Source organism: Plectropomus leopardus, chromosome 13, assembly GCF_026936395.1.
Source record: "Plectropomus leopardus strain MGB_pleo_1.0 chromosome 13, ASM2693639v1, whole genome shotgun sequence".
Taxonomy (NCBI): Eukaryota; Metazoa; Chordata; class Actinopteri; order Perciformes; family Serranidae; genus Plectropomus; species Plectropomus leopardus.
The window spans coordinates 16706292-16733247 of NC_142188.1; the positions used below are offsets into that span (position 1 = coordinate 16706292).

General features: G+C 41.1%; 1 protein-coding gene across 3 annotated transcripts; it reads right to left on the reverse strand.

The window, feature by feature from the left end:
* Positions 1-2591: 2591 nt before the first annotated feature.
* Positions 2592-26650, reverse strand: efemp1 (EGF-like fibulin extracellular matrix protein 1). Of its 3 annotated transcripts, none has more exons than XM_042502689.2 (11): positions 26422-26650; positions 25734-25837; positions 25512-25557; positions 25073-25339; positions 10037-10159; positions 9826-9945; positions 7738-7857; positions 6986-7105; positions 6007-6133; positions 5726-5918; positions 2592-4504 (listed from the first exon to the last, which is right to left on the reverse strand). In XM_042502689.2, exons 2-11 carry the CDS (start codon positions 25812-25814, stop codon positions 4343-4345), a joined length of 1359 nt encoding a protein of 452 aa, XP_042358623.1. In that variant the 5' UTR covers positions 25815-25837; positions 26422-26650; the 3' UTR covers positions 2592-4342. The 3 variants fall into 3 exon arrangements, with proteins under 3 accessions (XP_042358623.1, XP_042358622.1, XP_087942779.1); XM_042502688.2 differs by having other exon boundaries at positions 26412-26649; XM_088086653.1 differs by lacking the exon at positions 26422-26650 and adding an exon at positions 26320-26342.
* Between the last annotated feature and the right edge of the window lie 306 nt (positions 26651-26956).

A 26956-nucleotide genomic window follows, 5' to 3' on the forward strand; every position in this document is an offset into this window, starting at 1 on the left:
TTGACAGCTATGAAACAGGCTGCAGTGAAATCTTCAGAGCAATAGCACACTCTCAATATGTTCACTTAAAGTATTTGTTTTTGCCACTGACAGACTCAGATTAGAATTGGAAGTGTCCCACAAAAATAATATTGTGGCCTATAAGAGGTACCCTTTTGTTGAGGTTTTTGTTTTTTGGTGTGTTGTTATCATAGTTGTCTTTTCATTTGTCTGACAACACATAATGGATTTCTGAAAGTACAAATAAATATCTTTATTAAGAAATTAAGCAATTTTCTTTGCCCTTCACTTGATTCTGTCATTTTTTTTATTGTGTCTTACAAAGTCTGGCTCAAGGAGAAGTCTAATTTTCAGTCAGCGACAAGAAGGTAAAGATTTTTTTTCCATAATGTTGTTAAAAAAACAACAACAACAACTTACAATAAAAATCAGATTCTGACTGTTGCAAAAACAAGCACTTTTAGTGACAGTGCATATCCTGAGTGGTTTTTCAAAAATTATTATTCTCTTTAACCACTTAAACACCAAAACAAAATATGGTCCATGTTGAAAAATACAGAAGTTTGCCTGTAAAATAGTATGTGCTTAAATATTTGATCTTGAGGCCTTCATTGTTCTGTAAAATATTGTAAAACAATTTGTTTTCAGATCAACTTACCACAATAATGACTAAGAAATGGGGGACTCAGCGTGTGGCTCACACCTCATTTTTACACCAGGGCCCTTTAATGGGTTAATCTGGCCCTGTTGGTGAAAAACTATCTGTATACTGTATGAATTGTAATGCTGGTGTATTTCTTTCCTAATTAGAAAAAAGCCCCTACTTAAGTACTGAATTTAAGGATCAGCTAACCTCCACCAACTTCTCATTTTTACTGATCGTCTTATATTAAATTCCTTGATTCTGAAATGTCTGCTTGCTTTCTGGAAAATTTGACTGTGTAAAGACGTGACTGTTCAATATGAACAGCTCTCGAAGATTTGATCCCAAACAAGTTTAGTGTAAAAAAAAAAAAAAAAAAACAGTAAGAAACTGAGGGCAGTTATTGCATCACCGAGATACTGTAGTGAGGAGAGGACAGAGGGTAACAAACATTCAACTTACTGAACTTTTAAGACTCTTTTCCTTCTCTGTGATCTTCATCCAGTAACTTTGGCTTTGATCTGTTTAATAAATCTAACAATGATTAATGAAATGTTGAGCTACGTGCAGGGAGATTAAGTAAATTATCTCCACCATTACCCTGAGTGGAATATTAATCAAGAACATAACCTGAAAATGTTGCTCCTTTTTGGGAGTTCAGCACATGGTTGAGTCACAGAAAAAGTGGGTGAGCAATGTTTTCTCGCGGGGGTTGAATCATGCATGGACAGCAAAAACACAGAGCTCCAATGAGCAGCGAGCTGAAGATGGGGTTAGGGGAACAATGACACATCGTGTATCATCTTACATGTCCCAACGCTGCTCTGACTAAAGCCCTAGACAGCAGAATGATTGAGTAACAACTTACCATAAAACCCCTCCCAACCAATTTCACATGTAATATGTTGTGTGCGTGTGTGTGTGTGTGTGTGTGCAGGCTTCACATTTGTCCCTCAGCACACATTGACTCAACATACTATATTACAACTATAACCCCTCTGGATCTCTTTAAATAAGATAGATATGATGGCCTGGGCATCATGTTCACTGCATTTATCATTGTTATATTCAGATGAAATCATCCTTACGTTTTTCCCCAAAAGCATTGGAAGAGCAACGGAGCATTTCACATAACCACTGCATTTTCCATTATACAGTATATGAAGTCAGATCTTTTTCATTTTGTTGCTGAGCAGAATCTTTTTCACACATTTCACACTTTTTCATGCAACATGTTGAATAACCCAAGATAAGTGTCATCAATTCAGCATCTGACTAAGTTTCTAACCTTCTGTTCTTGAGTTATAATGTTAAGTAATGGCCGGAAAAGTGTTTTTGCAGAACTTTATGATGTTACAGTAAAGTTGACCTTTGACCTTTTGGCTTTTGGATATACCATTTTCTTACATCTTTTTATCCCATTAGACATTTGTGTGAATTGTTCACATAATCAGCAACTGAGTTAAAAAAAAAACATTTTAAAAAACACCTAATTAGTTCATTCTTGAGTCCAAGTGGATGCTTGTGCCAAATTTGATAAAATTCACTCTAGGTGTTCTTGAGATATTAGGTTCACAGGAATTAAACAGACACAAGGTCACAGTGACCTTGACCTCTGACCACAAAATTATAATCATTTCATCCTTGCATCCAAGAGGACATTTGTGCCAAATCTGAAGCAATTCCCTAATGGCATGAGATACCATGTTCACTAGAATGAGACAGTTGCAAGATCATAATTACCTTGACCTTCGACCTCCAAAATCTAATCTTAAATCCAAGTGGACATTTGCACCAAATTTGAAGAAATTCGCCCAAGGTATTCTTGAAATATCTCATTCATGAGAATGAAATGGACAGACACCCCAAACACATGTTGCTTCTGGCCACGGCTATCACCAGCATGGAGGCATTGAAAAACAGAGAGAAAGAAACAGAACAACTTAGCCCCATTTATCTATCATATTTTATTCAACAATATAGCTCTTCAGAGTACAATCAATATAAGATACATATGACAAAATATATTTTAAATAGAAGAGAAAAACATTAAGGCATTTCAGTGAAGGAAGGTCCTGACAGCATGAATGATAAGATGAATGTTACATTTTTTTGTGTGTTTATACCTCTAAGGCACTATGGCATGATTGCTGCTGAAACCACATAAAAGATGGATAACTTTCTCCCCTTATAGAGTGGTGACAACATTTTTAATGTGGTTTCAGTGCTGTGTGTCTACAGTATACAGTGTTTTAGCAATAAGCCAGAGCAGACACGTGGAGTCACGAAAGGCAAAGCAGGTAGTGAAAGATTTCTGTCAAAAAAGTGTGGTGGCATTGTATTAACACTTTAATAATCCCCTGTGTCGTACATGAACCAGCTAAGGGCAAAGCACTGTAATTATGTTTATCACGCAAGCCAGCCTGGTGCCAGTGTGACTTCTTGACTGGGACCAACATTAGAAAGCCCAGCTGTTCCCTCGGAGAATCGCCGTGGCACCAGTGAGCCGTCGACTGGCCGAGGTGTGTTAGCAAAGCTGTCATTTCCTGTGCGTGTTCTCGAGTTAGAAAAAAAAATCTCTGTTATTGCTTCTGTGACCGAGGGCTGCGAGGATGGCATCACAGAAACGCATAAACAGCTCAACCACATCCACCGAATCTGGGGGCAGAGAACAAGCTCCTTCTCACTCTTTCCCTTTCTCTAATGTTTCACACTTTCACTTGCTTGCATGCATAAACAAAGCCAGGCGCGCACGCACACACACACACACACACACACACACACACACACACACTCTCACTCAAACATACACACACACACACACACACACAGATTTGTTACCTTGGTATGTACATGACTTAACTCCTGTGAGGAAAGTCTTCGAGCATCAAGCCTGTTGTCATGCAAAGTTTAGCACTCTCTCAACTAACAGGCAAATTCCCTCCCTTTACACTTCTGAACTGTTCTGGACTTTTCTGGAAATTATTACTCATGAGTAAAACTATACAGAAACTTGCACAAACAGCGTGGCGCAGCAGCACTAACCCCTACAGCATTTATCAACAAAAGCTGTGATTTACAAGCTTGGTCAATTATTTTTGTATCAAAGCTGCTCATATTGGATTATTTTTTTAGTGTACATCTATATATAGAAAATAGGATTGTTCTCTCGTTCTTACACTGATGCACACACAGGTTAGTGTAAGCAGATCTGGTCTGAAACAAAGTGATAGATCCTCACAGTTAGGATGTGTGTCCACTAGGCCTCTTTTCCTGAGTGCCACTGCTCTGTGTCCAATTGTTTTCTAATATGGAAGCAGCAAACAAATACTACAAGTGGAAATGCTTTTTTTTGTCTTTCTTAAGTCCACCTCAGGCACTTACAGTCAAAACATATCAAAACTATTTTATTGTTAAGGGCTGTTGTTAAAACTTGATTTCTCTGGACACTTAAACCCCTCACTCCAATGTTTCCCAGCACCTCGAGAGAAAAAGATGCCCAGTGGTCACGTTACAGTGTCTGTCATGAGAAAGCCTATTGGAACTGTTGTGCTGCTGTGTGAATCTGGGACAGCCTATGTTATAAGTTGTATTGTATGAAAATGTACAGTATGTTAACGCTGATACAGGCATCTGCTGTGTTACACTGCTAATGTTTGCTGAACCAGACATATGTGGGACTGCTGGGAGTTGCGGTGCTCAGAAGGCATATGGCCCAACTATGATGGTGAGCCGCAGCAGTGAGCTGGAGCGATAGTTCATGGTCAGATGGTGAGTGACCATCTCCAGGTCCACAACGTACTCCCTGGGGCCTGTCAGAGGCTTGGTTAGCACCAGCATGGCGCTCACATTGCTGGAACGCTGCAGGAAAATATGATCGTATGAGCATGTAAATACAGATTTTAATACAGTTGGAACACTGGCGTGATACTAACGTCCCGCCAGCTTCAGTTGTACTTTGTGTTTACTTCCTGTTAGCAAATGTTGGTAGGCAAACAAGATGAGATAGTGAAAATGATAAACATTATATCTGCTTGACATCATGTTAGCATTTAGCTCAAATGTGAAACTCATAGACTGTGTAACAAAAATGGATGACATGACAGTTCAATGGATGTACAAAGAGAGCCAGATAAATCACTGGAGCTAAGCCCATTATTTCCTACGAAAGTTGTTCACTGGTGCATGAAGCCAAAAGAAAACAATTTCTGCAGTATTTAATTACCCGCATCTTCCACATTGTGAGGCCCGTAGAGCACTGAGGACCTTTTTTCAAATTTGCAATAACAAAGGCACAGGGATGACATACAGACAGGGGGTAGGGGTGGGTACAAGTTAATTACACAGGTAAAATCAAAGTAGGGAGATTAACTGTAGTTATGCATGGTCAAGATTTGAAAGAATATTGTAGGGAAGGTTAAAAATGTCTTAATCATGTGGCTCTTTAAGAGTTTCGGGGTTGCTGTCAGACTGAATGGGTCAAATCCTCATAGTAAAATGAATCATTTCCCTGGGGTTTTCCAATGTAACTCTATGAAGTCTTCATGTTAGCGGATGGGACATGGGCCAAACTACTAACATCGGATTATTTGTCCAAAAAATGTTATTTTGTCATTTTAGGTCATTTTTATCATATTTGATGCTATGAAAAGGGAATTTGATGTCATGCTTGCAATTGGTCAGACAGCGGAAACTCAATAACTGCAGAGATTAATAGTGCGCAGACTCCAAATGATGTCAACAGCGCAAGTTAACAGTAGCCTTATCCAGAATAGTTTTGCTTCTTTTTTGTACAGTTGGAGGAAGTGGAGAGATTTCGTCCATCTTTATAAACAGTCACTGGTGCAGCCTCACAAAGCCACTAGCACGACTGTAGATTTTAAGTCTCACGGTTTGAAATAAGCATATAGCAACTGTGTTAAAGGCACCATATGCTGGTAAAATATCAAGTTGGGTAATTGTACGAGTAGAGTTAGGATGATTATAGTGTGAAAATGTGAGTAAAACTGAAGATTTTGACAGCATCCTTGTATCACCCTCCAAGAACACAACAAAGAGAACAACAAATTCCTATTGACTTACCCGCAGAAAAAATTCTCCTCCCTCATTCCCAGCTTTGATCCTGAAGGTGTTGTGTGTGTTGGCGTACATGTTGGTGGCCTGAATCTGGAAGATGTCCGCTGGCACAGTCCGGTCCGCCTGGATGCTCATGTATTTGTAGACAATTGACGGCGGTAGACCCTGGCACTCAGCCTGGGACCGGCAGACACAGCGACTGTAAGCAAACACAACAATTAAAATAATCTGAGAAACTGGATTCACTGATAATAATGACACGAAATTACTGGATGATGTTTACTGACTTTTCAGAGGTTTTGGCGTAAGGCGCCTCGCAGGGGTTTCTGGGATAGCAGCGGAAGCCTCCGTAATAGTTCCAGCACATTTCATCGTCTTGGCAGTTATGGGTCCCTGTCTCACACTCATTTATATCTTGTGATTGGCAGAGCGACAGAGAGAAAGAGAGAGAGAGAGGGAGAGTATTGAGCAGTCAAAAATAGCTGGATGACAACTCTAGGATCCCCCTCTTCCAAAACACACACACAAACTCTACACGCTTCATGAAACAGAGCTGTGAAAACACAAAGTTCAGGACGTGCACAGTTTGGGAACAGTGTTTCAGGGCTGCAGCTGCGTCTCCAGCAGCTGTGGAGGTGAAAAGAAACACAAGAGGGAAGCCTGCAGATCTGTAGTCGAGGGAAGCCCCCGATGCAACCTCACACAGGCCCTACTGCAGCCCTTCCCCTGCAGCACCATGAAAATAACCCCATCAAACATGCCCCAGACCACAGGGGCTATTTCTGGCACAGCAACCTGGATTCATCACCGTACGGTCCCTCTGACACAACCAGCCGGATTCATGGCTCCCCCTATAAAGCCTGCACCTGACTGAGGGGGAGAGGAAAAAATAACAGCTCACCCTTTGAGCGAGCGCCGGAGCTTCAAATAAATCCACTTCAAGAAACCAACATCATGCATATAAATTCACAGAGGTGGCTTTGCGGGGCAACACAAAGTTGGTGTGTTTGTGTTGCCTAACCTCTGCATTCTTTCCGTGACAGTACTGGGTGAGAGTGGCTTTCATTCCCGCTTGAGAGGTAGAATAGTGGATGATAGCACGAATGATCGAGTTCCTCTTAACAGATATCTTCAAAGAGTTGAGGAAGAAACGGAAGGGGGGATGTTGTGTGAAAACAAAGAGGAGGATAAGATAGATAAATAAACAGACTAAGAAGGGATAAAAAAAAATGATTTGAGGAAATAGGGGAAAAAAGACTGCAGTACCTTGACACAACCTGTTTCCCTGGAGCTGATATCCATCTGGACACTCACAGGAGTAACTTCCTGGGCTGTTAATACACTGGAACTGACACATGTAGCTGGAGAAACTGCATTCATCAATGTCTGTGCAGAAAATAGGCACACACAAACAGAGATAATGAGAAAAAGGTAATGCACGTTGGAAACTGCATCTGTATTTATGTGTCTGTATTTCTACCGATCAGCCACAACATTAAAACCACCATGTACAAATTAAAGTGAATATTATCTCATTACAATGAAACATTCTGCAGGGAAAGCTTAGGTCCTGACAGAAGCATGACCTAGAGCTCATGGCATCGACATGGCCTCTAAATTCCCCAAATCCAAATCTAATCAAAAATCTGTGGGATGTGAGGATGCCCCACCTCACAACTGACAGGAATTAAAGGATCCGCGGCCAATGCCCTGGCACAAGACACCAGAGGACACCCCTAGAGGTCATGTGTCCATGCCTTGACCAGGATTCCTACAGCTTAAGGTAAACTAAATTGAAGACTTTTTCCACACATTTCCATGTTGTACCGTGGAGGGTGGGGAGTGAACTTGGTCTGCAACAGTGTTTGGGTGGATGGTGCGTGTCAGAAATGCCAGGAGCCAAAGTTTGTAAGTTTGTAACGTGATGATCAATGTTACTCACTTAACCTGTCAGTGGTTTTAATGTTGTGGCTGATCGTTGTATATCTGTGTGTGTTTGAGTTCCTGTGTGTGTCCACCTTGGCAAGAGACTGTGTCTTGTGCCAGTTCGTAGCCCTGTTCACACTGGCAGAGGAAGGAGCCAATCAGGTTGTAGCAGTGTTGCTGACAGGGATTCTCAACATCACATTCGTTCACATCTGGAACAAAGGCAGATGTTGTACATGCATGAATATAATGCAGATAATTCTGGTTCATTACAAACTGGAATTTCTAATTGTAGTATTGGCCATCAATCTGTTATTCATAGCACTGTACTCACAAGAGTAACTCAGATCTCAGCATTAACTGTTGTGAGTAATGTTATAGCAAATAGCAATAATGGGTAACACTATTATAAACCTGAAATTATGCTTAAGGAATGAACTAGACACACAAAAACACTTTTCCACCTTGCTGGGAGCCAATCATGGGTTTTGATTGATTTTAAACCTTGTTTCAGAGATAAATGGCTCTCTATCACAACACAAAAACATTTTCAACTTTATCTGACTTTCGCAGGAGGTTTTCTGTGTGGGTTCAGGTTGCATGATCCATCTCATGATAGCTCTGAGCTTTCAGGCATAAAACACAACACCTCGTGCACCATTTGTTTTTATAAAGCTGCTCCTGACCTTAAAATATCTACATCCTGAGAAAACTGAGGAATGAGAGTAAACACAGTGTGGGTTAACACTCGTGTTTGGTGAGCGCACACTGAGCTGACATACTTTGCTCTTGATAGTACATCTACTTTGATTTAATAGATTTATTGATGCATTTTTATTACTTGCACTTGTTCCTTTCTTTACCCTTTGTTATCATGTGTACATTTAATGTTGTTATGCTCTGCTGTGTGGTTTTCCTCAACTTGTAAATGCACACTAAAGCAGTAATTCTGATTATTATAATTAACTCACAACAAGTCACAACAGATGCCCAAATCTTTTAAGAGTGAGCCTGGCAACACCAATACAAAATGTCTGATGAGCACGGGAGGATTATGGGACCGTGGGCCACTGGAAACAGATATACCGAGGGGCCCCAGCATCTCTCATACACAGGAGCAGGAACACGGACTTTATGGTGGCGTTGCATCTCTAGGTGATCGTTATGCATTTTTTTGTGTGGTGTGTCTCTGTGGTGTTTTTTTGTCCTCTTGTGGTCCTTTTGTGTCTAATTAAGGTAAATATGTGTCATTTCGGGGTAATTTTATGTATTATTTGGACTTTTGTAGTCATTTTGTGTCTCTTTGTGGTTATTTTGTGTCTTTCTCTGCTTGTTTAGCTAATTTCTGTAGTTATGTTGTGTTTTCTTGCAGTTCCTGCGTCTTGCATCTTTTTGTGGACTGTTTGTGTCTGCTTGTCGTCATTTTGTGTTTTGTTGTATTTGTTTGTGTCTTATTGAGGTAATTTTTTGTCTTATTGAGGTAATTTTTTGTCTGGTTGAGGTAATTTTGCATATTTCTTTGGTTGTTTTGTGTTGCTTTTTAGTCTAGCACTTTAAATTGCCCTATTGTATGAAATGTGCTGTACAAATAAAGCTTCCTTACCTATAGTCATTTTGTGTCTGTGGTTGTTTTGTGTGTCTTTGTGGTTAGTTTGCCATTTTTTGTATTGATTTTGTGTCTCTTGCAGTAACTTTGCATTTCTTTGTGGGCTGTTTTGTCTACTTGTGGTCATTTCATGTCTTTTGTAGTAATTTGGGTCTTATTTGTGTCACACTGGGGTAATTTGGGGTCTTGCTGAGGCAATTTTGTTTCTTTTAGGTAATTTTGTGTATTTCTTTGGCCCTTTTGTGTCACTTTGTAGTCATTTTGTGTCTCCCTGTGGCTGTTTTATGTCTCTTTGTAGTTTGTTGGCCCATTTTTACAGTTGTTTGTGGCTCTTTGTAGTTCCTTTGCATCTCTTTGTGGTCTTTTTGTGTCTCTTTATGGTTGTTTTAAGTCTCTCTCTGGTCAGAAACTGTTTTATTTGACACTGACATTTTGAAAGTCAAGGCTGGGGGAGGCCCCCTTGACTTGAGCTGCCTCTGATTAACAATGCATTAAAGCGTAATACTTTTATAATTTGATGTCATACACACTGACACATAGCTTATAGAGTACATGTGGCTTGTCAGCAACTTACCAACACAGCTGTGGTTGTTGCTGGCCAACTTGTGACCTGCGTTGCACTCACAGTAGTATGAGCCCGGTGTGTTAACACACCTGTGCATGCAATAGTGGGTCAGGGCACACTCGTCTCTGTCTGCAGAAACACACACACATACAGGAGAGCTGTGAAAGTGCATTGCAAAATGCAAAATCAGTTAAGAGGAGTGTGTTTTGCATCGACTCACCTACACAGTGGTCTCCGTTCTTCTGGTAGCCTGGGGGACACTGGCAGGTGTAGGAGCCTCTGGTGTTGTAGCACGTCTGTTCAGGACCACAAGTGTGTCTACCTGTCGCACACTCATCTATGTCTGCAGTAAACACACAAGCACAGACACTGAGAGGAAGCTGCACAAAGTTAATGCCTACTGTACGCAGGAACACGTGGCAGACAAAGCAAAGCAACATGTCTGGACTACATGTACTCTGTGATCTGTGATGTGTGAACTGCTTTCCACAGACAGTAAAAATCTGTGATCACTAACACCATCGCATCACACACATATCGGCATAAACACACATGTTCACACAGAGAGTCGACGATTAAATAAAGAAAGCTTTTATTCAGCAGCTCCGGGTGAAGGGGAAAACACAGATCATATCTTCTGCTACCAGGACAGCTCATTGAAGGGGGAGGTTTGTGTGCTTGTGTGTGTAAGTGAAAGAGAGAGAGCTCAACTGATAAGTCATGTGCTTTTTACCATAATGCCTCCTCGCAATGTTCATCCGTCAACCCAAAAGCACACAGATCCACTTTCTATCCCTTGCCCCATCATTAACAAGTTATATAACACGGAGTTTGATGTTGGTAAAAGAAGCTTAAAAATATAAAGCTGCTGCCAAAAAGATGCTACTTTTCCAAATCAAGTCAGCCTGTTTTTACAGCAGTGAAAAATATCTGTACTGCATCACTGGTTGTCTTAATGATAGACATGATTTCAAAGTGCAAACTCAACAGCTGCAGACTTAAATTTTAAAGTAGTAGTGTGTAAGATTTAGGGAGATTTCGTGGCGTCAAGCGGTGAGAATTGCAGATTTCAACCAGCTGAGACTTCTGTTGGTGAGATTTCCTTTGGTGTTAATTGTTCTGAAGGTTTTTACCAGGAGCTAAATTATCAGCAGAGGTCTCTTTCTATGTAAAACGAACAGACCCAGCGATTAAAACCAGTAAAAACATAAAGTAGTGTCATGAATAAAAATAAAGATACAATAAAATAAAATAAAATCAGTATTTCTATCTAGACTCAGTGCTTGGTTTGTCTATTCTGGGCTACTCAGAAACATGGCAGTGCAACATGGTGAATTCCACAGACAAGGATCTCCTCCATATGTTGATGGAAGCTTAAGGCAAAAAAAACTATAATGGTTCTTATTTTCAGGTTATAACATACTTATTATATTCAATTACTGCCAATATTTCCCCATAAATACTACACACTGGACTTTTAAAATATCTGGTCTGTTTCCTTTGGAGAGGAAGAGGCCTCTGCAGATAATTTGGCTCCCAGTTCAAAACCTCCTGAACAATGAGCGCTGAAGGAACTTTAACTGAGTGAAGTTTCAGCTGGTTGCAATCTGCAATCATCGCCGACAGGTGCCACTGAAACCCCCCTAAATATTATTCACTGTTCCTTTAAGTTTTCAGCAGAAATGTGAATTTTCCAGCTTGGAATAAAACACATGACATAGCAGTGGAAAGATTCTCCTTTTTATCTTGATCCTACAAACACATTCTCAATTTTGGTTTGTTTGGATTCAGAGCCTTTTTTAAAATGGATTTTCTCACTTTAACTCCCCTCGTCCCCTGCTTTTTTTCTGAACTTCATCTTCCATCTCTCCCGCCCCACAGACACACACTACAAATAGGCCCATACTGTATACTCTCATCCCTGTGGGCCCACCAGCAGTCCTCTTGGGTGGTCTGACACAACCCATCATATGCAGACAGCCAGTGGGCATCAGTGTAACAGCGTGACAGACAGTTATCCTCAATACCACATGCACACACAGGAAAGGAGGGGGGGTCACTATTACTGCATTGTAATCTGACACGTGCAGCCTAACAATGGTCAGAAGAACTTGACTGGAAAGTGACTGGAAAACCTATAGTTTAAGTCTGAGCTGAAGTCTTGACAGACATAATTATTATCCATCCTGCAAGGTTTAGATGCACCTGAGACAAGGACATGCATACTCGTGAAGCATGGAGCAAACATGTAGCCTAAAACTGATAAATCAAGCCTTTAACCCTTCAAAACCTGGATCGACATCACTTTTTTGTGCTGTGTTCAGACACCTTTTAAACCTGATGGATTCGATTTCTTTAGAAAACATGGGGGAAAAAGGTGACAAGAAAATTACCAGAAATCTTACTTTTTAAAAAATTATACTATACATACATTACATTATACATTATACTAATATCTTGCAAATTTTTGAGCTGCCTCTTAAGTTTAAAAGGAATCAAGCCAATTCCCTCAGGTTTCAAAGGGTTTAAATGAGTGCAGGAAAGACCAACTTGCAAGTGTACAGATATCTTCAACTGTTAGGATTTTTTTGAGATGAGGTCTAAGTTGGAAAGGATCTCACCCCTCCCTGAGTGCCTTAAATGTCTGCAAGTCCCACAGCCTCCATCATCCAGTGAGACCAACGCCGGTGAGAAATTGGCTTAATTTGCTGCAGAAGATCCCATGAAACAAAAAGGTGCACAGAAGGTAGGTTGTCTTCGCTCCTTAAAGGAAGAAAAGGGAAGAGGGCTAAATTGTGCAAAACTCTATGGGGGCACGGTGATAAGATGTACTCAGTACATTAGGCACAAAAGCAGGGCTTATCTAAAAGGTGCACCTGAGAGACAACAGGTGCGAACTGCATTCAGAGAGGAATGCACAGTCAAGGCTTGTTGCTCACTGACCCGCTTAGTAAAGGACAAAGATAAAAGCAGTGTTGTTTGGGAAAATCCAACGCTCTGATGTGTCTTGAAAGGCATCTGGGAAAGTGTATCTGCAACCTGCACCAAGTGTCAATTAGAAACCGAACTGACCCAGCTGTAACAGCCCAAATGCTTCATCACATGGCTTATAAAAGCCATGGTGTATACACAGTCTCTGTCACTGCTGGGTGGTAGACCTGCAGCATCGAGATTCAGCTCCTAAGGTCAAGAGATCGACTCAGTCTGGATGTGGATGATAGATTTCCTTATGTGGTATGTATGGCCTCTGATACCCAAGTGCATCCTCACTCAGCCGTATTTGTTTTCGCATGATTTGTAGAGTCAGGTTGTATTGATCTGGGTGATAGTCTAACCTCATTCCTTCAGTTAATGATACAGTGTACTTAGGTTAACCCTTTGAAACCTCAGCAAACTGGCTTGAGTTCTTTCAAAAACATAATTTTGCAAAAATTTGCAAAAAAATAGTAAAAAGTTACAGGAAAATTACCTGAAATGTTTTCCCCAAAAAACCTAAACAAACAAGAAAAAGCGAATAGCTGAGGTTGGAATCAACCCATGGCTGCTGTGGCAAGGACACTGCCTCTGTGCATGGTGCGCCTGCTCTACCAGTTGAGCTACTGGGTGCCCCGTTTGTCTAGCTTTGTAAAAATAATTTTTTAAAACTATTAATGTTTTGAAATTTGCGGAACATTTCTTACCAAGTTGCTCAATGCCTTTTTCCCCATGATTTTGCTCAGGGCTCAAGGGGTTAAATACTCGTGAAAGGCATCTGAAAGCAGCCCAAGAAAAGTGATGTCACTCCTGGTTTCGAAGGTTTAATATTACCAAGCAGAGCATGGACATTTTTATTCTAAACACAGTGAGGCGAAGCAACTTTAAAAACAACACCTAGAGGCAATAGAAAACAATTCAGAAGCAACAGTACTGTAGCAGCTACCCTACAAGCTAGCAAGATAAAGCACAAGTTAACCCTTTAAAGAATAACGGGGTGATGTGATTGTTAGAGAAACAAACAGTTAAATAATGTACTGTACCAATGAAAAATCTGAGTGAATGTCAACAAAAAGTTGAAGCAGGGATCGAGCCCCTGTGAATCACAACCACGCCCACTTACTGGAGGTATTTGGTGATTCATCGAGACTGGAAATGCCCTGCCTTCTGGCAATAGATTCAGACAACACAAGTCTGAGACTCCTAATTCCTGATAAAATAAAGTCCTGTGTGTTGATTCTGTCGCGATGCCAAAAACCAATTAACAAAACCGTGGTGCAATTGTGATGATGTTTTAGTGACAGAAACTGAAATTTGGCAACTTTGCACTGGTACAGACTTTAGAGTCTACAGCCACGTTAGCTGGTCTGACTGTGCTTCAGGCATTCAAACCAATATGACAAATGACATAGAGGCCAAACTGTGTAACTACAACATCCATCACGTGATGCCTTGGAGCCCAAAAAGACATTTTCTCACAGACTTACTATGGGAAAGATACATCTGACATTTTTGAGTGTCACAACCCCTGCAAAATGATTTCACTATCACTTTTTTTACTTGATTTATTTGGCCGGATAACATTTTGAAAGTCTAGAAGAGCCACACAACTGAATCATTCAAGTTAGTGGAGAGTCAAACTGGAAGTAGTGGAAGTCTCTAGTGCACTTGCTCAATGGGTCAAATGATACAAGAAGATCCAGGTAATTTTACATGTGGGAAGTCAATTTTTTTTGGCTTAATGTGCCACTGAGCAATGTTTACGGGATAAACTGATAAGAAAGGCTGGGTCTGTTGTTGGATCAAAGCTGGCCGCACTGGAGGAGATGGCGGAAGGAAGAATGCTGGTAAAACTGGTGACGATTCTTGTTAATGTCTCCCACGCACTACACACCATGTTGAGCAGGCTGTAAAGTTCCTTAAACCGCAGACTAATCCAACCCCGGTGTTCAAAGGAACGACACAGGAGATCATTCCCGCCTGGTGCTTTCAGGCTCTAAAACTCATCTGCCTCTGCGATCCATTGACACAGAGCTCTCAATTATACACTGTGTTGTAATATCTTAATTATTGCCATTGTATTTTAATGTTTTGTTGTATTTTAGTGTATTGGGCTGCTACGACGACTTAATTTTCCCTTCAAGAATGAATGAAATAAACCATCCATCCATCCAATAATTTCAGCATGGTAGTATGTAGCAAAAGTAGGCTTCTGTTTGTAATGTTTACCAGTTTATTTTAGAGCATTTGCTTCACACAAGTCAACACAAGTTTATGGGAATGTCATTGTTTTCGCAGGTATATTGGTTATAAACAAGAGCAAAATGTAACAAAATGTAAACAGACGGTGGCAATAAAACAGTTAATACTACGATCAGCCTCTTGAGTCAAGATTTCACAGGAAACAAGAGGCATTTCTGACAGACCAGCATTGCTGTTCCAAGAGCTATGCAACCAGTGTGGCCTAGCAACAGTAGTCAAAAAGGTTTCTTAATAGGTAATGTTATCTTTGTTCAATCTTTAGTTTGTTTTCATTTCCTTGCTGCTGTGACTGGTTGAAAAGTGAGCAATCCATTGGTGTAAGCAATTATGTTCTTGGACAGGATTCGTGCCAGATCAGATAAGCAGCAAAGTTTGACCAACATGTGACTTTGTTCAGATGAAATTCAGGACAAATCAGAGCCAGAGCTGGTCCACATATGGTTTCAAGACTTGGGCTGAGAATCAGCAGCTGTGGCAGAATTTGCTGTATTTTTGGACCATTGTTGCTGCAATGACATCAGGTGAATTATCTGGCAACAGTAGCTACCTGGGAGACTACAGGAAGTGTCAAGCAAAGTGTCGGTGGTGTGGGGAGAAATCTGCAGCTTGATCATGTTCCAACACTCTCCTACATTAAGTGTAGGACCCAACTGTTAGTTTGAAATAACTGCACATGGCTAACTGTAAATTGTTTAAATGTGAACAATGCAGCAATGCTTCCTAAGGAGGACTGTGTACGGAAAACTCTCGGAGTCATCCTCATTCCCTTTAAGAAAGCTCGGAGAGCTCTAAATAAAAGCACATGTGCTGAACGCAGTCCAAAAGTTCATTCACGGGAATATCTTGTGGTAACTGCTACTTTGTCACTAAACCTTTAAGACGCTGCCAATACAAAGTTCCACAGAAGTTTGCGTGTGACGTGCGTACAAGTGTGTGTGTGTGTGTGTGTGTATGTGTGTGTGTGTGTAGGTGGAGTGGGAGGGCATCCCACACTGGCTGGCTCTCAGGTCCCATAAAGACTCCACAACTTACCACATGCAGTTCAGTCCATAGAGTTTACACAGAAAAACAGATTTTACCATCAAATGTGATGATGTGTTGCGTGTGGGGAGAAGTGACTCTGTTTTCTGAGGTCAGATTTTTATTTTCTTGAAAATTTATTTAAAACAGCTTACAAGTTTCCTCTAAAGAGTGAGCCTGAACATCACAGGGAAAGATAAGGCTGTCCAGCAGCAGAGTAGAAGATGTGGAAGGAAAGAATGAGGAGAAAGGGTGGGGGCTTTTTTTTTTTTTAAACAAAAAAGGGCTTTTTAAGATTTGAAGTTAGATTTACGGCCGTGTGTGCATATGTGATGTCAGAGTTTAAAACTCCTTGCTTTTCAGGGAGATTAATTCTAAATGCCTTGTGGGAGTTGGGGGAGTAACGGGAATGGCGGCAGCTCAAAGAATGTGAGTGTGTGTGTAATGAACGAGTGGGTGTGTGTGCATCAGAGGTCCTGTTTGAGGTGCTCGAACATTAAATGGCCTTTTACAGAACAGGGTGATCCACTATAAAGAGTGTTTGCCCATGTGTTAGTGCGTGCAATACGGGTAAGAAAAAAGCAGCATATGTGTCCAAAACGGGGACTAAAAATCTTTTGGCCACAATTCAGAACAATGTGTTATTTGCTCCAGATTTAAACTGACATGATAGGGCTTGTTGTAATTATCACTTGAGAGCATTTAGTCTTGTTTTCACTGAACCGCTGCAATGGAAAGCAGGAGCTGTTCCAAAGAACAGTTGGAGCCATCCTGCTGTTGGACAGCGTCTCTGTTTCCCTCTGATTATTGGATAATTCAATCTTTGGGAAAGCAGGGGGCAAGATGTGCGATGTTAATAGCCCATAAAATTTCACAATGTCAAATTTATTAGCATGTCATACACCAGCCCCTGAGCGTTTGGTTTTGCTTAACCTCAAACACCTTAATATCACCCCTCCTGGCAAACACTGCACTGCATGTTGTTTCATTTGTATATAATTCCCTCTGCAATGCAGTGTGAAATGCAGCTATCACTGGCTTGAACACGACCTCAGGACAAATGGGAGTGGTGGTGTTTCCCTTTCAAAGCAAGTCCAAACACAAAGCAGATAAGAAATCAAAGAATTCAAGACACTCTTAACTGTATATTCCGTGTATTCCCGTCCGTATTAGGGCATGAAATATTTCCATGCTCTTGCTATTCGCACCACTCCCAAGATTCCCCCTCTCATCGCTCTCATTGTTCAGGAGGAACAGGAGTTTTAGTCATGCTGACACTTACTAACTGATTTGTGAGTTTGTTCCACACTCTTCTAAAGGTCGGGCAGAGTCTTGACATTCTTGAAAATCCGTCCAGTGTGCCAGCTACATTCCCGGCTGATAATAATCCTTCCTGTTACCCTGAAAATGTCTGGAAAAAAAGAAGTGCTGAGCAACTCTCCTGCTATTCACTCTGCCCACCTGACGTGCCTGTAGTCACACTGTAGCCATGTACAACCTGCAAAAGCAAATCTGTATCGTGCAAGGAACCTGAAATCATGGTCAAAATAAAAGTGTGATAATATAAAATCAAAGGAGAAATAGTGTGAGAAACACGCACCCTGCGATTGCATGCGAGTGTCACCCAGCTGAGCGCAAAAGTGATTTATAGCAGCCCTGTGTCCCTTTCCATCATGAGGTAAACGGAAAGAGCAACACATGTAAGCACATCAGAGGAGGAAGCAGCTGGCCGTTTGGACAGCCACCGGCCTCAGGGAGAATAATAACAACAACATTAAGCACTTACACCGAGGAGGCACGGCAAAGCTGCTTCCCCCTTTGCTCCTCTCTGCCATCGTTGATGTGATGGCAGTGAGGAGCCAGCAGAAAAAACACAAGCAATAACAGCGTACTGCAACAACGCACAGGCCAGAGGAGGGACTGCCTGCACGATGGTCGGATTCATGGAGTCTGAAAGATACTCCAGTCTTCTCTGGCAGCATTACGAAGCTGATGAAATACTGTCACCATGTTATAACTGTAGAAGTAGCATGCAACATTCAGAGCATATCTATGATTCAGAGTCTGAGACGGTATTGGATCCACATGGCTCTCAACATGGAGGTAGTTGAGCTGGCAGCTTGCAGGTAACAGTGATAACAGCAAAGTGTTAATAATGTCAACACTTCTGACAGAGCTAACAGCGTTAACATCTGGGGGAACCAAAGGGTGGGCGTTAAGCTTCTGTGACCGTTTCACCACCATGAATAGGGATGACATTATCAGCGGTAATAACCACCGTATGAGCACAATGCCGAGCAGAGCAGTGGCAATTAACCCTTTTAATACCTGAGCAACTTGGCTTGATTTCTTTCAAAAACATGGGAGCGCGATGAGCAGCTTTGAAAGAAATGGCAGAAAAATTTGCAAGAAATTATGAGAAAATTACCTGGAAATAATCAACAAGAAAAAATAAATAAAAAAGAAAATAACCTCAGGAAAAGTGCTCAAAAAATAATAATTTTTTTCTGTAACATAATTTTGAAAATATATAAATAAGAACATTTTTAATATAATTTTCTGGACATTTCCTCCACTTTTTTAAAATCATCAAACAATGATATGATATGATATGAAATTATATGATATGATGGTAATCCCTCTCAACTCATTTTTGGCAGTATAAGGGACATTTCTTCTCAAGCTGTTAATTTAATTTTTTCCCCCGAGTTTTTGTAAAAAATCAAATCAGTTTTCTCATTCCATTTTCAGAGGTTTAAGTGAAGAATCAAGGTGTCAGTGGATTAACTAGCAAGTCAGAGGCACACACAGGGACTCACCTGCACAAACATCAATGTATCCTCATACAGCTGTTTGTATGATTTCTAACAAATTAGTGCGTCAGGAGTGACATTACATACTTGACGTAAAGCTACGCAGATTAGGTTTAGGAAAAGAAACATGGTGACAACGCACCGTAAAATAAGTTCACTTGGTTTCTCACAGTCCCGAAGACAAGCCTCCTGGAGGAAAGTCCTGTGTTTGTTTGTCCCATCCACAACCCCAACCTGCCTCCCTATGTGGACTTTCGATTTTTATTCTACTTCCTTCTTCACTCACGTCAGTGCATTGGTCACTTAATTGCAGCCTTCCCAATAACACAAGTTATATACAAATTAGTGGCTTATGATTATGTGAGTGACATAAAAATTGTGGTACATTAGCCTACTTTTTGTACAAATGGTGCATGAGAACAGCCTGACTAAAATGCACGTGCGGCCAGAACGTCTTCAGAATGCACAGAGAAGCTCAGACTACAACACACACACACACACACACACACACACACACACACACACACACACACACACACAAAGAACGTAACTTTCTCTGCTCAGGACACCATTACTCCACTATATCTTTACATAGCAAATAGATGTTTGCTGCTACAGTATTGCTCTCAATATTGTATACAGCTATTTTAACCCTAAGTAATGACCAAAAAGAAATGGCTGCAAATGTACCAGGAAATTAGTAAAATGTCATAATAAGCCACAAAGAAAAAATGGAAAAAAAGAAAGAAGAAAATTACTGTAAGAAAGTGCTAAAAATAAAATTAAATATTTTCTGTAGCATCTTAATTTAGTATTTTAAATATATAATTAAAATATTTATGAATATAGGTCTTAAGACATTTGTCCCTATTTTTTATTTATTTCTTTTTTTGATGAAATCTAACAATCTCACTGAAGCCATTTTTTAAAGTCAATTTATTGTCACCTTTTACTGTTTTTTTGTTTGCATTTTGCAGGGTATTTCTTGTCATGTTACTCATTGCCTTTTCCCTGTGTTTTCCAAAGAAATCAAACCAATTCTTTCAGATTTACACGCTTGTGAAAGGACTGATTTCTGAAAAAACTGATTTCTATCTAGGTTCCAAGGGGGCAAATGTCATTCTCTGAGACTGATTTTAAGATCCTTCACATAATGTGTTAGATTTTTTTTTTTAGGAAGTTATTGCCAAAGTTATTTGAATCATATCTTCAATCTTGATTTTTTGGTTTCTAAAATAAAGAGCTTAAAAACTGTTTGTTGCCACAGAGACAGTGATGTCAAAATACATCCAGTAATTAAAGGAGCATTAAAGAATTGGAGACCTCTTTATCAGCAGCTGAAGAGTTGCAACATCGACAGGTGTTCTGGCAAATGGAAAGTGAGTTTTGAACGCCAGAAACCTCAGAGATGTTGATTCGCTGGTATTGACTTTAGAACATGACAATTACTGGATGTTTGAGGCTGATACTGACACCAGTAAGTACTTTAAACATCTTGTAATGGTGATTTAACAGCTGACATTCCTTTTTCTATATTTAACATAAACACAAGTATTGAGTCATAAACTGTTAAGATACTAACATTGTCATCCCTAAAGAAGGCTCGAAGATGCAGTGCTAGTACAGCTGAAACTGGAGTGAGACAGGTTCAGTGAGCTGGACAGTAAAATCAAAGGGCACTAGGACAGTTGCATAGTGATGTACTGATGCAGGACAGTGCAAATCATCAGTCTACGGACAGGTGGAAGACAAGAGCTTAGCTGGTAATAGGAGGGTTCAACAGGCACAAAGGTGGTGTCTTTTTGTTTGAGTAACCCTAAACAAAGTTGGTCCTCATGTGTTTGATCCCACTTCCTCCACAAAATCGTTGTAGAATGTTTTAATTTAACATCCTGTATATCCTGTATCACCTCAGTGTTCAAGTCTTCCTTCTCTAACAACATTTTCCAAATCGTGTCGCTTATCTCTGATGGATATTTGCAAAAGCAAACACCAACAGGATAACATCTGAACGGAATTTCCTGTGAGACTATAATCACTCTCTGTGCATCCTAACATCTTTTTACATTGTCTGTGAATGAGCAAAGACCGGAGCTTGTTTCTTCAAGTGCAAATGTCAGGATGAGATGACTACAAGCAGAGCTGCAAAGTATAAACCGTAGAGGTCAAATGGTGCAGCAGCAGCGTCATGTTATGCTCTCTCTCTGCTTGTTCTGCTCTCTGCATTCCTGCTCGCTCGCAGATCGATCCGATGCTTATCTGTCAAAGGTGGTGAGTAATTCCTACCATCACAAAAGATGGGAGCAAACGGAAAAAACAACCACCGCTGACATTCCAGAGATATTCCTCCCAAGTGCATTGCATCTGTGTGGAAAAATGTTATTGCATGCGCTCGGCCTTGTTCGGAAAAGTACACAAGTTCTCTGTCACACAGGGATTAACGGCCTTAATAGAACATATTTAGGAAAGATTTCCAGCCACTGCAGGTGAGGAGCGTCCAGACGAAGCTGAAATCAGTCAGGCATGTAGGTGGTAATGTGGCCTGCATGACCTCAGGAAACCAGACAGGTAAACAGGAGTGGCATGTGCTTTCATGTCCTATACTGCAGCACATAAGTATCTAATTTAGACATGAAAAATAAATATATAAACTCAAGGCTTGTGAGCAGAATATCAGAAAATGTAAAGCATGTTTGGCCAGTAATTCATGCCTGAAGCCACTGAAAGCACATCTACAAGTAAATTAGCATGAGTACTCATTGTAAATGAGGATCATAAAATCTCTGCTTTCCACTTTTCATCAGATTTAACAACTGATTTGACTACTTTTGATGGACAACCTTCATTTCTCAGAGGAAGTGATCTCACCTCTGCTGAAACTAAGAGTTAATATGCATACACAAGACTACAGCAGGCCATTTGTAGGCATCTCCCGGCAGTAAACAGAGTAAGTATGTGTATGTTTGGAGGGTGGGGGAGGTCATGGAAATGTGAGGCATCATTAAGCTGTCACACATACAGTGAGGGTTCATAGTGTCTCTGTGTGGCCGGGACTGGAGTACGTCGCCAACTTCCTGTATGTGTCACTGGAACAACACACACTTAAGTTCGAGTTCACACTCAAGGCAAAAGGGCTCTCTTGCCAATTTGCAATATGGAAAAGAATATTAAAGGAGCAGTGTGCAGGATTCAGTGGCATAGTGGTGAGGACTGCAGATCGCAAACAGCTGAGATTTCGCCAATGTGAACTCCTGGTTAGAATTCCTTCAGTTTTCAGGTGGTTTTAACCAGGAGCCAAATTAGCCGCAGAGGTCCGTTTCTTGCCAAAACAACAGACAGGGTTTTCTACACATTCATTTATCTGCGGCAGGCCACTACAATAACAACAAGAGTGTTCAGTGGGAGCACTATTGGAATAAATTACTGTTTGGTTTTACATTGCACCACAAATGCCAGGCACAGTGAAAGTGAAGATTAGCTGTTAATGTGCTTTCTCTAAAAGTCTGCATTCACCACCTCTGCAGCAGCTGCTCCTCTCATCCATTGCTGTAATTGATTAGCTCTGACCAGATCAACAGAACAATTATCCACCTTTTGACTCCAACTCTAAAAAGTGCTGCTGAGGGAAAAAAAGACCTCAGCTGGCGCTGTGTTCACAGATGAAAATAAATGTCTGAACTTAGAAAGGGGAAACAGAATGATAAAAAAATTGACACAAACATGTAAAAATGAAAAAAAGTTAAAAAATGAGAAGTTTGCTGACCACAGTAAAAATGCTGAATGAAGCAGTTTCATATTAAAAATCTAAGTTTTTCTGATGCTGCTCATTGTAGGGCTGACTGACGCAAAAAAAGGGAATGGCCCTATCTAAAGTCAGTGTTTGAGTTATCTATGTAGGGCCCCGCTCCCTATTTAGATATAAATGTCTCTTTCTAATGTAACAAAACATGAATTTTCTGCTTTTCACTTGATCATACACTAAAGAAAACATACTTATTATATTATATTCCATTTCTGCCCATATATCCCCCTAAATCCTACACACTGGACCTGCAAAACCACATTTAAAAGGAAAAACATCAGGGCAAAGTGTATTATATAATTTGTGGTTTGTTTCACTTTAAATCAGCATAAAGAATTATGATAGAATAGAAGCTATATTGTTTTAGAAACTGTTTTTTGTTGTGCTTTGGAAAATTGGCTTCCTTTTTTTCCAGGGCATTTAGCTGATCTCTCCTCTATTCGCCACACACTCAGCAGTAAGTCACCAAAACAACTCGGCAGCAGCAGCAGTGGCACAACCCATGACGTTGGTACAACCTGGCTTGGTCAGAGCTCTGGCACTTTTGTGGTTTTTTAGTCAGTGTCAGCCTTTCATCTTCCCCTTTGCCCTACCTGACTCGGCACTCTAGGTTTCCTCCGCAGAGTGGTGAGTTAGCAGCGAAGGAGCCTGATGCAAGCGCTATTTGATACATTGAGGTTTCCCCCCAATGAAAGTTAATGGGAATTCCTTCGCTAGCAAGATACGTAGCTGTGCGAAACAGCCACTGTGGAACACACACACAAAAAAGAAAAGACAATTCTGTGTCCAAGAACAATTGGCTCATTGTAGCGAGTTAAAGGTAATGACAGAGAAACCAGAGACTGATGTAAACAAAGATTATATCACTCCACCAGCAGAAATATACGCCCATGACACGGCACGAGACGCCTTCCAGTTAAAACTCCAGTCATTTCAAAGCAATAGCTGTGACAGTAACAGCCTATCTTTGTTTAGCCCATGCACTGAAACGGCACGCCAGCGAATGAATAAGTATTTTACCCATGCCAGCTCGCTTATGTGGTTACTTTAGCTGATATGCTGCCATGTTTTACACTCTAATAAAACCTAATTGGGTTCCAATTCAGAGAAACACATAAAGCACCTCACACATATCTTTGCCCCAGGTGTAAAATCAAATCTGTTACTTTCACTGGAGCTCTGTGACCGCAGGCCTCACCACACAGCCACTCACCACAGGCCTCTGCCTATTGGCAAGCCCCTAACCACTGAACACATGTAATTTACAGTAATGCACTTTGCCTTACATTACATTTATACAGCTCACTCTACATGTTCACTATCACCTTCCTGATCTCTCACAGACCAGGAGAGACGTGAAAGCTATAAGAAGTCATATCAGAGATTCTCTCTCTCAGGTGCAGCTGTGAACATCTGGCACAGAAAATATGAAAAAAATGAATATTTAAACCACTCCCCATTCGTAAAGATCAAAGAGTCTTGCCCAAACACAGGATCACACCCACACAATCTTGCGCAGCAACCAAAATCTCAGGCTGGTCACAGCCCAGGGAATATCTCCTGTAAGAGGCTGTGAGTGAGCGCAGAGCTTGCCATATTATTATAAAATCTCTTTGATTTACCCTCTAAGCGGGGGACCTCAACACCCGAAACAAGAACAATTTCTTACATTTTAAGGCAAAGCTGAACTCAGGCCAAAAACATCATGCTGCGAGCGACCGAAGAGTTTAGAAAGCATGACATCACGATGAGAAAGAAAAAAAGAAAGAAGCTTGCAACACATCTGGCAGCTATATGCATGGTTTAGCTGTTGATGACTGTCAGGCAGATGGATGAATGGTTCACCTTTGGAGTGCTGCTTTAGAGACTCTGAAGTCATTAGCAAGCAATTATCAAATACCTACGTAGCCCTGCTAGAGACACATTCAGACACATTCTTCCAAGCAGCAGCATCTGGCTAAGTGCAACAAAAGCATACTACTGATTTTCAGGAAACAAAAAAACTTCTCCATAGCAGCATACTGCAGTAAAAAGTGGTCAGTACAGTAAGTTTTTTATCTGTACCCACATTTTTAAGGTGCAATCTGTCTCACAAAAGCCAACTTTTTTATTGAGAGAGTGTGTCAGCCATCCGTTTTGCACTTCTAGGTCATATTTTGTGGTTACACCTCCTCCTCTCCTGCTGACAGAGTCCAATTTCTCTCCTGAGGAGCTTGTCAACACCACTCGCCGAGATAAGAAGATCCGTCGCCATGTGTTGGTTCAAAGCCGTAAAAAATGAAAGGCTAGTTTTTCAACTTACTTTGAAGGCACTCTGTCTCGTTTTATAGCTGAACAGAAAGAGGGGAGAGAGAGGAGGAGTGCCTGCATGGGCAGCTGATCTTACCTCTGCAGAGGTTCTGCTCATCTGCAGTGTACCCGGGTGCACAGCGGATGGTTCGAGTGGGCTGAGAGCCCCCCTGGTTGCCTGAAGTCCGTGGATTTGATGGTGCAACCGGGACAGCAGGGACAGGGTCTGGCAGTGGCACCTGCTCACCCTCCTTGCTGATGTAGATGACGGCGCTCTTGGGGAGGCAGAGGTACCCACCAAAGTGGTTGATACACTGCATCCCTCCTTTGCAGGCATCATCTAGCAAGGCACACTCATCAATATCTGACACAGGGAGAGAAAGAGCATTTAATGTAGCATTTTCTGTACTCTAATTATTTTAAATTGGTTAAAAAGACCAACTTGTATGGACAATGGATATATAATTAAACTAATTAGCATGAAAATCTGTACATCTGTAATGATGAACTCTTAAAAGCAATTTGTCATTTCTCACCTCTGCACTGCTCTCTAACTCTGTCATACTCATACCCTTCTGTGCACTGTGAAAGACAGATATTGATTTCCATGATACATATTTTAATGTGCTTTTATAACATCATCAGATAAATAAAAACATCCATGAATTCTCCATCAGCAAACAAAAGTACACAGCATCTCAAACATGCCAAAATGTTAATCCCACACAGACAAAAGCTGGCAGAGATGTCTCACTTACTGTGTAGAGGACAGGCTCCTCAGCCTCCTGAGAGAGGACATGTGTGAAAACCGCACAAAGACACACGCAGATACCCAGCATGTCGACCAAACGTCGGAGCAGCACTGTAACGAGACGCAGGAGCAGAGGAACCAAATGGATAGAGCGTGCAAGATCATTTTTCGCTTGACAAGCCTACAAGTTTAATACCAGTTATTACATCATTGATGGCATTGCTTAACGAGTCCCAACTTCTCCCGCTGCTGGCGTGATGTTTATGTTGGCACCGCTCCAGCTAAATCTGCGACTTCGACTAAGTGAAGTGGGTTTTTTTTTTCGGCTGTTTTTCTCCAAAAGGATTAGTGCGTAATACGCGTAAAGATCGTGCGTAAACATGCCCTCCTGTGTCAGTCAGTGTCAGGGAAAATGAACGAGTTAATCAGCCATGCATGTTGATTAAAATTCCGCATTTGCTCAAAACATGTCCAACTTAACAAGCTGCCCGGTCAGATGTTACTCTGCAGCCTTGGTTCAAGATACTGACACTTGTTACTGGACAATTCCCGGAAACAAACGATCAGAAACAAGTGCTACTGCCGATTCTTACTTGTTTCAACATTCACACTGTCGTTGTTATCTGATCTGAGAGCTGTGCTGCATGCAGCAGCTTTTTCGTCCAGTGGCGCCGTGGAGACGTACCTGCAATTACCTGCGGATCTCCTGGTGTGCTGAGGAAAACGTCCCCGGTTTATATGTTTTGCTGCAGATCCGAGTGTGCGCGCGGAGCAGGCTGGCCGTAAGTTATTCTGCAGACGGTGCAGTGGATGTTAGATGGTTGTCGGAGACTCAGCAGCACTTGTGATGAACATGCGGCTCGTATAGTATGACATGCTGGGGGCGGTGTACCGGGCAGGTTGAGCTCCGGGTTTCTCTCTCACCGGAGCAGTAAAGGATCAGCAGGCTGCAGTGGCTCCCTCTATAGACTGATAACAAGTCATAAAAAAAGGCAGTGTAATCATCATCGGCTATCAATGGAAAAAAACTAAACTCATAAACAAGCCATTATTACGCCTTACTCGTTATTTTTCTGCACAGAAAAACACTCCCATCAGTCCTAAACAAATTGCTTTGACTTTGACTTTTGCAGTAAACTGAAGCTATAATTTATTGCTATAATGTAACACATTATACACAATAAAATCTCACAAATTGATTTTACAGAAAAAAAAAGGAAACCAGCTGCC